The following is a 14,725-nucleotide window of genomic DNA, read 5'->3' on the forward strand; positions in this document are numbered from 1 at the left end:
TACAGCATAGTTATATTGGTTAATTTTTCAACTGAGAAAAATTGGTTAAAAATTTAACCAATCTGCTTGACTAATATGTTAGTCGGACACATATTACACGATCTAATGGTTAAAACAACCTAGTTAGATTGGTTAATTTGTCAACTAATGAAAATTGGTTGAAAATTCAACCAATCTACTTGACTAATATGTTAGTCGGACACATATTACACGATCTAATGGTTAAAACAACCTAGTTAGATTGGTTAATTTGTCACCTAATGAAAATTGGTTGAAAATTTAACCAATCTACTTGACTAATATGTTAGTCGGACACATATTACACGATCTAATGGTTAAAACAACCTAGTTAGATTGGTTAATTTGTCAACTAATGAAAATTGGTTGAAAATTTAACCAATCTACTTGACTAATATGTTAGTCGGACACATATTACACGATCTAATGGTTAAAACAACCTAGTTAGATTGGTTAATTTGTCAACTAATGAAAATTGGTTAACATTTAACTAAGTCAGATTTGTCAATTTGACTAATAGTTAGTCGGACACTTAATACACAATCTCATTGGTTAGTGCAACCTAGTGAGATAGATTAATTTGTCAACTGACGAAAATTGGTTAAAAACTTAACTAAAGTCCAATTTGTCAATCTAACTAATTTGTTATTCGGACACATATTACACGATGACATTGGTTAAAATTGATTGATTTCATGGTTAATACAACTAATCTGTTTTTAGAGTGTAGTTAGTGCACTTTGTGTGCGAAACCGAAAGATCTCTCAGCTCGCAAAATAGCACAAGTAAATTAATGAAACATCTAAAGTAGTGCCACGCTAATCTTTTTGATTCTTGATAAAACACAAACTATGCTGTTGTGCATGTCAGCTTTGTGCTGTGAACTTAAATTGAAGAGAATAAAGGGATAGAAATGCAGAAAAAGATTGTGTAGCCTGGCAGTGCCACCGCTCCCACCACGCGCATCACGCACTTTGCGTTGGGCACCAAAGGACAGAGGGGGGCACCCAAATGTAACCAATGAATAGTAGCTTTACTGCAAACTGCGTTTCACTCTTCATCAATAACGTTTACAATGTCAAAATGCACTAACACGATGTTACATGCAAGTTTGATACCTTTTGGGTTCTCTCAATCACCACGTAGTACTAGAATTGGTGGGTCTTCAATCATTCGTTTTCCAAGCATTTAGGCTACACGAAGCACATGATATGCTGAGTCGACTGAAACGCATTCCATTCAGATAGCTAGGTGGATACCAGGCTCATAATTCACTTGTATTCGCAAAACGAAATGTGAAGCAACATGTCATTGCATACTTCCATTTCCAAAGCAATGAAGGTTCCTTAAAACAACTTAACATTGTGCATATTATTGTTAATATTGTGCTATCAATGTAACTCAAACAAATAAGGCTTGTAAACAAGAGCTGGCAAAAGGGCATTATGACAACGTAAAGATCAATGCTCTTAAAGTGACAGTGCACCATTTATAAGTAAAACAGCATTTCTTCAGAAATTAATGTTTAAAAATACACAGTAATGGTCTGTAAATAATAGGCCTTTTATTTTACTTTAGGTGTTTGAGTTATCATTTAAATGTCACTCACTCAAAGCCACTCACTTAGGGCACCGAAATGGCCAGCAGGCCACCATCTTGACATGTCTTTATTAAAGGAACCGTATGTAAAAATTGTATTTCAATTAATCATAAAATTGCCCTGATATGTCACTAGACATTAAGAAATCATGTTCATTTCAAATACTTATATCACTGACAACAGTAGTCTGGCCAGGATATTGTCATTTAAAAAGTGAAGTTGCAGCCCTCAACTGATGTTGATGTTGTCATGTTGTGTTTTGGCCTAATGCACCACCCTCCACCTATCTACTAATCACAAAGTCAGTAGTGTTTCGTCATCCGGTTGCCAACTCTGCCAGTCAGAGGGGAGGGGAAGGGGATACACCGCTCTACAGTAATTTGAAAGTCATTGTAGTACCCGTTTTGGCCACAATCTTACATATGGTTCCTTTAAGCTTTGATTTACAATATAGTAGGCTCTCTATTGATTTTAATGAGTAGGCCTAGGCCTTAAAGTTACAGTATTTCTATCACAATTTACCAGACTTTGACCTTTTGTCGGTTTTTAACAAAATTCTGACTATGATTGTTCCTTGTATTGCATTAAGAGCACTGCGCCTATTGCATTCTACTGTTGCCTTAAGCCTAGCTCAGTCATTATGCTACAGTATACCACATCTCCCTCCATTGGAAGAGCAAGCTGCATTGAGCGTAATAAACTGCATTTAGAATGGCAAATCCATATTTCTAGATATTTTGGTGAAAGTAACTTAAAAGTAATGCAATAGTAGTGTAATGCCTTACAATTCAGAGACAGTAATATTATAATGTAACAAATTACTTTGAAATGACAGTAATAAGTAATGCATAGTACATTACGATTTTGAAGTAACTTGCCCAACACTGGAAATCACATATAAGAAAGTGTCCCTTCGATTTCTGTTCATTTTCGCATATTCCAACATAAGGAAGCAGCATGAGAAACCTGTCAAAATCGTCATGTTAACTTAAAATATCAGTGAATTATCAGTGAATTACCTAAAAAATCCCGACGAACTTGTTGGAAACGTTGATAGACGTAGGAGGGAACATTTCACCATGACAACTTGGACCAATAATCGCACAAAACGAACCGCAGGATGCTCTCGTGTTTCCTCGCATATGGGCCCTTTTGCTAGCCTGACGAGCCAGACCCACATTAAAATGTAGGGTCTGGGCACTCACCGTTCGCAGTGCTCAGTCTGAGGGGCGGGATAATCAGTTGTCTTTCAAATTCCCTCTGCACGCAATAGGACAGCGGCAGCGCTATGAGCCCCATGCGTTTCCCACCAGCGGAGCTGGCTAGTTCAAACGTTTGCCAACTTAATAAAAGCTTAACTCGTGTCACACTGTTCGTCAACAGCAACATTCATCTTATTTGTTTTCAAGTAGCAGGGAATTCAAGCCAAACTGTTGCAACTCTGCCATCAATCATTATGTTAAGCCCACCTAACGACTCTATACACGATTTCATTGGCCTGATTGAGTTTCGATTTCTGGAGCTCACAAGCCAACAGAGAGTTGCTAGACTAGCCCTGGCAGCTGCTGCCGCTAGGGGCGCGTCATACCTTTTGCCTCTATTCTTTCTCCTCGTGCTCACCTCCTCTGGTTGCAATTAGATAAATGAGACATCCTCGATGACGTCGAGCATTGAACGATTTCTGTGGCATGAGCTGGAGGACCGAGGAGAGAGGCCGTATGCAAATAGAGCTTTGAGATGCAGCCCAAGAGTGAGGAGAAGTTTCAAAGCTAGAGTGAAAGAGAGAAGACAGCCGGAGCACGGCCAAATGCGAACATCAATTCTGTGCTGTCATTCATAGTTGTTACAGTTTTATTCACCACGAGATTTTTCACCCCTCATTTTCTGTTTTTATGATCTCGATTCCTGTATCTGCGCTCGTTTTCATTCATTATGCGCTCGCATATTTTTTTTTAGCTAATTAACACCTATGGAGCTGCTTCTTCAATTGACATCGGAACGCTTCTGAAGTGGAGAGCGCAGTGAGAAAAGTGCATCACCCGAGGCAAAGGGTAAGGGAGGAAAATTCGAAAGGATTGGAATCTACTCCGCGACAACATGGAGCAATCAAAGAACTGGTGACTTAGGCTACGGTAAGATAGTCATTATCCTCATTTTTCTACGCAATTTATCAGCTATATTCCATTGTGGGTATATGGTTTTAGCCTACACTAACTAAAATATTTATTGCATAGGTCACTGAATAGCCTAGACTTAAGACAAGAACCACAGGCAGTTGTTGAAATAGGTGTCTATCATTGTATGCTTTTATAGTTTATGGAGTATGATATGCAGGTGTCGTTTTAACGATTTAGGCTACTTGTTAACTGCATGAGAATATGTTCACTATTTTGGTCGCGTTGGTTTAAAAAAATAGCATGCTTGGAGCATCCAGTGTTTTCCATCCACTATCAGCTGAATGTGAAACCGAAGCCAAAAACTTAGGTATGTGGGCTATATGGCATTGAAACTATATGGCTTTCTTTACTTAATGAAAGAGAAAAAACGGTGCTGAGTGGAAAGTCAATCATGAAACTTTTATTAAGATAAGTTAAAAGTGTGTGTGTGTGTGTGTGTGTGTGTGTGTGTGTGTGTGCGTATTTGTGCTGTGGTTAAAGTGGGATTTGGCAGGTGGGGGAACCCTAAAGTCCATCGGTGCAACTGGGGAAAATGACTCACTGTTGGACACCATATTGAGTAGCAATACTTTTTGGACAATAATTGCTAGCTTCTTGGTCTGTTTGTTAGAGCAATAAGCAATAGGATGCAATAGGAATAGGCCAACTAAATGCACATGACTCCCATATGTGTCATGCAAAATTAATTTTTAATCATTTTAAGGGGAGAGATAAACTAGAATATTGAAGTAAAATAAATTAAGTAGATCTAACCTGAAAACTGAATCCAGAAGTCCATGTGGTTTTGGGTGAATTGAAAATGGCTTAATATTTGGAGGTTTCGCAGGATACGTTTGAGAGCTTTGGTTAGCTGGGCTGATACAGTGCAAGTGTAAACAGTGGTGTGTGTTGACAGTCATTCTGGGTCCCTGCTCCTGTGTGCAGAGTGGATGGATGGAAGAATCAGTGTATATTTAGTGCTGTGAGCTTGTATGTTACACTGATGTGCCATTTTGCCTCATTTAGTTTGATGCACCACCACTTCTCACATATTCCTTGAGATAACTGAGTTGTCACATCATTAGCGGAAAGGCTGTTGTACCTAGAGGTGAGGTGTGGCAATTCAATGGTCAGACATAGGCTAGTGTGCCAACTGTGTCAACTGATCTAAGGGACACCAAGCTAGGGGGCTGTGGTTACCCAGCTGCCCTTTGCCTTGTCCTCACTAGAATGGAAAGACAATGAGGGCCTGTTATCTGTATAGGTGCACACTGCGAAAGAACATAATAACCCCCTGTAACTGGATATATTAGCTGATTGTGTCGTAGGAAAGGAGGTTCTCTTCTGTCCCTCCCTTCCCCCACTGGTGTGGTTGTAGTTTGTACTCCATTGCACAGGCAGAATAAAGGGCCAGGTGCTATTTGATGCACTTGGTTTTTGCCTAGATAATATTTGTAGCCTAAATGTCTACCCATAATATAGCCATTGTTTTTAGGTTACATATGTATGTTCTTTATGGTGAAGTTATAACCAGACTTTTATCAATGCAAAGCAGAAGTGTCAGCTGGCAGTGGATTTGAAGTGACTGCTTTTTAACCCGTAGCCACTTAATGCTTATTCTGGCTATGACAAGATAGCCTACACAAGTGTGTCAGATAATATTAAAGTATATTCAATTAAATATATTTCAAATGGGCTGTTAAAATATGTTTGCCTGATTAGCCTACAAAGAAGGAGAAAAGCAAATAGGCGTAAAGCAGGGGTCTCAAACTCAAATGAGCTGGGGGCCAATTCTGCCAACGTCATCTGATTGGAGGGCCGGCTATTTCTGACAATGTTCTTTTTTTCAAATACCACGCAAAACTGCAAACAGAAAGTGCAAGTGTTTTTATCTAGTTTTAGACACCTCTGCTAGCAACCTTAGCTTATAAATAAAATAATGATAAAATAAATATTAATACAAATTATAAAACAAATGAAAAGCATAAAAACAGGTATGTGTGTGTTTCACACCAAATAAAAATATTTTCCTCTCATAACTTTTTTAAACCTGGCAAACTATAGGCGTCAGGGTTAAGAAAGCAACACCATTGGATTTTTATATCAAAATTTCAAGGCCATGGCTTGAAAGTGGTCAGAGATAAAGTCCTACTGTAAATCTTTGAGTAAAACAAAAGTTTATGAAGGGGGTAAATTTACCCATCTAATTTGCCACTGGATGGCAAGCACCTCAAATTATGCACCTTTCAGTAAATACTGGATGAACATATTTGAGCAGGTTTACTTTCCTTTTTTCATATTACCCACATAACAAATTAACAGGAAAACACCTAAGATGTATACCAACACCTAAGATGTATATGGTTTCTAAACCACAAGGCCTACAATAAAGTATTCTGGTCAAATCAGTTCCTATCGCGGGTAATCTGAGTACCCAGAAGTTGGCATCATATTGCGGGTGACTTTGTAGTTTAGAGCCCTATTTCTACTAGCCCTGCTGTCTGTACCACGTCCATTACGGACACTATCATCACGATTACCACTGCAACTTCCAAGCTATGTTGCAGAGGGTCGAAATAAGCATGGTATGCTTAGTGGACACCGTCGTATACACGCAGAGGCACCTCCATTCAATAGACGATCGATCATAATCTCCAAAAGGATATTCTCCTTCAGAATAGGTGAATAACATAGCCTAACTAAGACTTCATCACACGTAAACGTTTTTCAACATTTGGTGTAGGCCTATATTTCTGCTTAATTTCTGCTTCAATTTATGCAACACTATGGTCTGCATCGCTTCCGTGTCATTACAAATGCACGTCTTTGTGTTTCTCGCGTGTAATACAAGTACTTCCTGAAAACGTTGCGCAACGATTTTGGATTTGAATGAAGCTCTGGATGTCTAGCACATAGTGGAGCAGAGTACAAATGAGATTTGTCACCGTACTTGGAACTATCGTCTATTTTAATCAGTATCGTTGTTTGTCGCAATTAAAAATAGTCTCAAGGGCCGGATTACATTATTATTTTGACATACGTCGCGGGCCATAATTGGGCCGGACGCGGGCCGGATTTGGCCCGCGGGCCGGGTGTTTGAGACCCCTGGCGTAAAGGATAGGCCTACTTTTAAAGGGCCATCAAAAATATAAAAAAATATATATAAAAAAGTTACTTGTTACTTGAGTAATTTAACAAAGTACTTTTTTTACTTGAGTAGATTTCTCAGATGGTAATATTTACTTTTACTCAAGTAATTTTTGAATGGAGTAATACTGTACTTTTACTTGAGTATAGATTTTCAGTACTCTACCCACCCCTGGTTTCTCGTAACATTACCATCTAACTCCTCAGCCTATCAGTCCATTGTTCACACACGTGATCTAGAGAACGGGCCAACGCACTTCTTATCCGTGAGAACCCCTAATAGCCTGCTCTCTCCTTTCAAGTGAGGAAGCCGACGAAGTAATTTCATGCCGTGGATTTTTCCCTCCTTTCAGTGCTACACATTGGTGGTGGTTAGTGAGGTTCCTCCTTCAATGAAGCGCTTTGAGTGCATTTATAAATGTAATGTGTTGTTGTTGTTGTAAAGTGTTACCAAACTTTGTAATAGCTTATGTTAACGAAATGCAAATACTTTTAACCTGATTTTATCCAATATTCATATTTCTGTTTTTGGAACTATATGCAAATTACCATATTGTTCTACAGATAATGCATAATATCTGTTTTGAATATTTAAACATAAGATTTCTGAAAACTTGCAATACAAAACATATGTGTCTTTATGTGAGGAAAACACCTGGGCAAGTTTCATGGTGATATCTACTAGTGAACATTTTTACTATATTCACCTGTAGTGGTCGCCTTTTAATCAAAAATATTTTTGTACTTTGTGTGGAAATGTTAAAAAATCTCTGTTTGGCTCCTAGGCTTAAATCATTCAGTGGGTCCCAAAGAAGCCACATGTACAATTTGCTGCTTTTATTCACCTAGTAACAGTATTGTTGAATATGTGCACTAAGCCATCCCACTACAGAATGTGGCATAGCAGCTACTCCTGTAAAATCACTCATTTTATTACCCTTTTGGAAGGACAGCATGAAATGCAAGCCTAATTTCTTTTTCTTATAGGAAAAAATAGCTATTTAAGCCTAATTCAAATTTGTATTTGAATAAGATAACAAACCATCTCCAAAATTCCTTTAATATATACCCTCAACCATGGACTGCACTTGTGAAAAGTCTAAACATTGTAAGTGCTGTGCATTCAAAATCACTGGAGAATAAAAAATATATTATTTATTAGTTGCCTAAAAATATTAAATATCAAAAATGCATAAATGTACAATATGAACAATATAGACAGGTAGTGCAGTATAAACATATGACATAATGCTGTATAAACCGTAGTAAACAGTGGTATGGTTTACAGTAAGGATATGTGCATTGTATTAACAGTAAAATTATAAGAGCAGAATAAATATGGATATGTAGTATGAACAAATGTAGACAGATATGGTTAGATTATGGGATTTGGCAGACAACTTTGTCCAAAGCGACACACAAATACAAAACAATATAATACTTAAATTGAACAGGGAACAATTAAAAATGTTGGTCAGACTACATTAAGAAGAATAGCAATAATAAACAACAATATCAATTCAATCAATAGCCCAATGAAATAAACAATGAAAATGAAGGAAAATAGCAGTAATAAACAATAATGTCCATTCAATCAATAATAAAATAACAATAGCATGGTAAGACTCTGATAAGGAGAATATCAATGAATATCAATGAAAAAAACAACAATGTCAATCAACAGCCTAATTAAAATAAACAATACTATACAAACCATAGCGCATAAGAAGCACTTAAAGAACTAAGTACATGTTGAACAGATATGCCTTTAGACCCCTCTTGAAAGACCCAAAACTATCACAGGAACGGAGAGCATTGGGCAACTCATTCCACCAACATGGAATCACAGAGGAAAAGAGTCTTGAATTTGACCTAGCGTTTATGACTAGTCGACACAACAGACGCTCATCAGAAGACCGCAGTGGGCGGTTGGGGATGTCATCTTAATCATTGAATTAAAATAACAGGGAGTTGATCCACCAGATATGTGCAGTTTAGTAACAGTAACATTGTAAGAGTAGTAAAATGTGTATGTGCAGTATGAATAGTATAAAGAGCAGTAGAATATGGGTATGTATAGATGTAGTTACAGTATGTGCATTTTATAAATAGAAATAGAATACTATGGGTGGGATAAGGTAGTGCAATTGTCCTTGGGGGGCGGTCATGGGGGGAGTGTGAGGGGGGCTGGTATTCTGCGAAGACCACAGCCTTGATGTCTACCTCCTTTTTGTCCCTATCAAAGTGGCCCCATGGACGTGGTTCAGCTCATCAGGCACAGGCAAGGAGGCGTTGGTGGTAGGGATGGTGGTGTTAGTAGGTTGGGGGAGGGGGGTGGGGGGGCTTAGGTGATTGGTGGTCACCAAGGTGCAGAGTTAAAGCCCGGTTATACTCGACGCACCCGACCTGTAGCGCGACAATGTGACGTCACAGAAGCGCCGTAACCATTTATACTTGCGCGTCGTGGTCACGACACTAGTTGCAATATTCTCCTGAACAGAGGTGTCGCTGTTGTGAAAAGACTAACGTTAACTACTTACACAGCAGAAGAAGCTGCAGTAAGAAACACCAGTAGCTAGCCTCTGTGATGGTACTTCAGACTTTGGTTGCTACTATTCACAACTACCATCATCATTATCATGTAGTTTCCAAGGTGTGTGCACAGGTAGATAAATAGATAGATAGATGGATATATAGATAGGTACTTTATCCTCCCGAGGGAAATTTTAATAATTTAAACAGTTTAGTTAGCTGGCTAGCTAGCTAGCAGCTGGCTGAGTTTGTGTAATTTCCTGAAGTGGAAAGAGATTTTGTTCAGGCCTTAATAGATATCCTTTATTTGAAAATAAATAGTTTCTATTCTTTCCTCTTAATTCCATGTGTTGCAACTCTCACTGGTAACTTTGTTAACTTATCCAGCAAACTATTAAAAATTCACGACTGTAACAAAACACTGCAACTGGCTTGCCCTCGAACTAGTCCATCTTCCTGTTTCCGCCTGGTCGCGCTCGTCTGAAAAAAAATGAGTGGTGCGCTACCGTGTGCTACACGGCCAAAACCCTGGCGCACCAGAGAGATCTACGTCATTTTGACGTCACATTGTCGCGCTACCGGTCCGGTGCGGCGAGTATAACCGGGCCCTTAGAGTTCAGTGTGACTGCCGCAGGGAACAAGCTTCCTATGAACCTGCTGGTCCGGGTGCGGAGAGACCTGTAAAGCCTACCAGAGGGGAGTGGGGTGAACAATCTGTAGTTTGGGTGAGAATGGTGTGAGATTATGAATTTACCCATAATACTCAGGGTTCTAAAGTAACTTTTTTGATCACCAGCCAATGTGGCTGGTAACTTTCTAAAGTTACTAGCCAATCAGAATTTCTACTATAGCCAATTTTTTTTCTGGTGAAAATAAGATAATTATGAGTTTATGAGATGAGTGTCACTGAATGCATTTGATCATTTTATTAACATTGTTGGCATGAATACATACCACAAAATATAGGCCTACACAGAAAGTGTAAACACTTCATTTCATGTTTGGGATCTCTATCTATCTATCGATCGATCTATATCTATCTATCTATCTATCTATTTCTCTGTCGATATTCTCATCCCCTGCTTCATTCCTCCCTGTGTGATTAAATGGAGTAGCATAGGGCCTATGTTCAAGTTGGATCTTTATAGAGAGGACCCGAAAAGTATCATATTTATGTAACATGCTGTTGGTGCATGTTGACATTGTATACTTTCTCTAACAAGAGTGAAAAACAGTTTTGCAGTTCAGCTACTATTTATTGGCTAAATGTTGGTCCCTCCTCTGTCTCTCGGTGCCCTACGCAGTGCGTGATGTGTCTGATGGTGGTGATCAGACTGATCAGGCAACTTTTTAAAACTGAAAATTTTCGCCTACAAGCTCCTCACGTTCCATCTTCAGCTAACTCCATAGACAATAAAATAAATGATCTTGCTGCTTCAGGTTTTGCGGCCTCCGTTACATGACATCAGCCCCCCACAAAGGAAACAGGTAAACACAATGCGTTAATATTTCGTAACGCCCCAGATAGCAAGAGGCTGGCGGACCACTGTCGGTCCATTGGGGGCATAGCTGGCGGTCCGCTGTCATTTTGCTCATCGGTTCTCTGGCGGTCCGCTGGCGGGTTGCAGACAAATTGCCCAATATTTTGTCACTATTGGTCTAAAATCTTTTTCATTTGTTCAGTTATACTCCATATATCATTTTATTAACTTTTCTTAATATTCATGACAAGTTCAATTTAAAGATATGGTGGTCCAACGGCGGACCACAAGTGGCACGCCACCGGCAGCATACCACCAGCGGTCCGCTATCTGCCAATCTGATTTTGCTATCTGGGGCGTTATGTATTTGTGTTATGTACATGTGGTCATGGGAAATGTAGGAAGTACTGCCAGGGGGATATATGACCGAGCATGCCTCATGCATCACCGGCCAAACTGGCTAGTAACTTTTTATGAATTTTATCCCGCATTTGGCGGGTTGGCGGGTGTTAATTTAGAACCCTGATGATACTACCTACCACAATGTGTATATTTTCAGCAAAAAATATGGTTTAGTTGAGAAATATGTATAAAATGGTTCAATTTTAAAATGCTGCCATTAGGTGCAGTTTTATAGGCTGTGACTATCCATAATTAAAAAGGCATATCTCAGAAACAAAATACATCTCTCCAGGATTCTGTAATGTCGTGATCACAACAATTAATGCAAATTCAACCAATCCCTGTGAATGCTGGGCGTCCTTGCAGTTTCTTCCAACCACAGCAACTTTTCAGCAAATTTGATAATCATAGTTTCCTGAAAAATTTCACAAACCACTGCAGTACCTTCTGCAAAAATAACTTTTTTTGCACTTCCTTGTTTGGTGTTGTGAAGATAACAACACTGCACTGAGTCTAAGCCTACCAAAAACTGCTGACATATCTTCAGACATTTAAAAGGATAATGTGTTAACCTGTGTATGTCTGTATTTGGGTGTGTCCTCAGCATCCCCTGGCCCATCCTAAGCCACCCATCCCTCCAGTGTGCTTCCCACCTAGAGACAGAGTTCTTCCAACCATGATGCCCATCTGCATCGACCCAGAGAGCAAGCCAGGCGAATACGTCCTCAAGAGCCTCTTTGCCAACTTCACCATGCTGTCTGAACACAAGATTAGCATCATCATGGCTGAACCGCTGGTGAGCAATTTTATGATATTCAATGTCTACCTCAGAACAATCATCCAACCTTAACTTCAATTCAATCTTGGTACCATTGATGCTCAGATTAGGTCATTTAAAGGAGGGGTCTTAGATGTTTTCTGAAGCCTTATTTGCTGAATTATTTGAAATCTTCACACCCCGATCGCAGTCAATTAATTAGATGCTCTGACATCAAAACAAAAAATGTCAGTCATCTGTGAAACAGGCAGGACTGTAAAATCCCCCAACCAATCATCCTGAACAGTCCAACAAACCCATAACCAACTCTGGAGTGAGTGTAGTCCCTTCATTTCTCCTTTGAATTTATTGAGAGCTGATCTTGGCTTGGGAGGTGTTTTTTTATTATAAGTAAATCACAGATACATTTACTCACAATATAAGACTACTATTTCAAGTATACTATTCCAGTATAACGTTACTATTCACAATAAATGCTATTCCACATGAATTTCTTGCTGGATAGTTTTAATCATTCGCAATATTATTTTAAAAACAGAATTTGTTTGTTTGTAGCTTAGTTTGGGTGCAAATAAGCATATCTGTTATACCACTATAATATATCTGATATAGTATAATGGACACCATCTTCTCATTGTTAACTGACTGACCTGGTCAAATAGGCTATTTCTCTTGCACATGAAGGGCCCCTATTATCATAGTCTAAAACACATGGTCACTGGCGAAAAGCTTATTTAAATTTAGTGGAATGTCCAGTCCACATTGGGAGTGTAATTGGCCTGGCAATTTTGACAGAAATAATTATGTGCCATGCTGTACCGAACTGAGCTGTGCCAGTCGGTGGAAACAACCTATAAAGATAATGAGCTATAGCCATGACTATAGCCATAATTTGGTTACTTGGTCTACTCTCAAGTAGCCTACTCGCAACATATAATTTTACTGATGCCCGTTTAGAACGGCAGTTCGCTAAACTCAGCTAATCAGTTGAATAGTTCGTCACATTGCCATAATTATGATTGTGTCTCAATTGGCGGACTTTCGTGAGTAGACTTTCGTGCAGCACCCTATGTGCACTGTGTGCTTACTGGCGGAGTACGCAAATTTTAACAGAATAGTGTTGTCTCATATCAAACACTAACTCCGTGCACTTCACGGAAATGACGATCGCAACATTTAAAGGAGAATTCCGGTATTTAGCACTTTTGAGTCCCTTTTCTGGTTTGTTTTGGATGAACAAGAGTGGTGGACACCGAAATTTTGACGATGGGTCCTGTCTCGACTTTCTGACTCGTTTTGAATAGCCTTTGACTGTTTCAGAGTGGCTGGCTATGGGCATGCACAAACATGTCCTTAAAACAACCCTTAACGTTAATTTTTAAAACTGTGCAACTCACCCAGTGGTTGTAATTGTGTTGTGAAAATGTGATTGGCTTTTACATAATTGCAGTTACAGTCCAGTCCAAGAAAGTGCAACGAATAGAGGCATAACCATACGAAGAGGCCAGATGTACCCACATAATGTCTTCTTGATTGTGTGGTTCCCAGTACAGAGATGCTCACTATCTGTGGTGGGCACCTTTTTAAACAGGAGAAGCCATTATCCAAGTCTCTCCAGAGAGGTGAAGACCCCCAGTTTGACCAAGTGAGTAGAGGTCTGCCGCTATGATATGATTTACCTCCCTATTCTCGAAAAAATGACCCTGTGCCATTGTCAGGGCATATTCTGTATGTTTTTTGTGTGTCACACCGGTTATTTTCTTACTTTAACTCAACTTCACATTTAAATATTACACCATTGATAACATCAATGAATTGTGCACTATGTTATATATGCCATTTATGTTGTTGTCTACAATGATACCATCACACGCACTGGACTTGCATACTAGTCTTGTCTGGTTAATTCTGAGTAGATTTTCAGGTTATTTTTATGCTTATGATGATAACAATAAATGCTTTTTATAAGCACCTTTCATGTCACCCAAGGACACTGTACAATTAAAAAGTTGAAGGATGTTATACATTACATACTGTACAGACAGAAGCACAAACACAGAGGACACTGTACAATTAAAAGTTTGAGGACACTATACACTATACAAACAAGCACAGACACAGAGGACACTGCACACCAGAGATCAAGGATAGTCAGACACAGAGCTTCGTGAAAAGAAGACGATGGGTGTGAGTTTCAGGTGGAAGAAAGCTGTTTTGATGATATTCTGGATGTGTGAATCAAAAGAGAGAATAGAGTCGACGTAAAGTTTTTTTCTTAGGTCAGCAGAGGTGATGGTGAAGTAGAGTTTAGATTCTCTGCCCGAGCCCGCGGGTCTGGTTGGGCCGATACTTCTCGCCACTATCCTCTAAGGGCCGGGCCCTTGATCAAGCATTTTATTATTACCGTAAAACTTCAAATAATCGCCGAGTCCCTAAGAGACGTCTGTCTCTTTTAAACGCCTGGCGTGGCTACAGGTTTGGGTTAAAGGCCGGTCTTCAGTAGCCTAGAAATCTAGACGCACCCTAGCGGCGGCAAATTAATTTGCTCAGCTTGTACGTCTAGTATCGAACCATAGGAATTTCTATTGGCTTAACACCGTGGATGACGGCC

At 39.3% G+C, this 14,725-nt stretch overlaps 1 protein-coding gene across 1 annotated transcript in view; it reads left to right on the forward strand.

The window, feature by feature from the left end:
• Nucleotides 1-12,015: 12,015 nt before the first annotated feature.
• The window catches only part of LOC143121459 (protein furry homolog), a 522,367-nt gene continuing 519,657 nt past the window's right edge, over nt 12,016-14,725 (forward strand). Inside the window, exons 1-2 of the mRNA XM_076281827.1 lie at nt 12,016-12,132; nt 13,706-13,759. Coding sequence (XP_076137942.1) covers nt 12,016-12,132; nt 13,706-13,759 — 171 coding nt within the window. The remainder of the gene's footprint in view (nt 12,133-13,705; nt 13,760-14,725) is intronic.

Source organism: Alosa pseudoharengus, unplaced genomic scaffold (genome assembly GCF_046254945.1).
Source record: "Alosa pseudoharengus isolate Yale_2024_CS ecotype anadromous, Long Island Sound unplaced genomic scaffold, YU_APseudo_1.1 YU_APseudo_1.1_scf_13, whole genome shotgun sequence".
In the NCBI taxonomy this organism is placed as follows: domain Eukaryota; kingdom Metazoa; phylum Chordata; class Actinopteri; order Clupeiformes; family Clupeidae; genus Alosa; species Alosa pseudoharengus.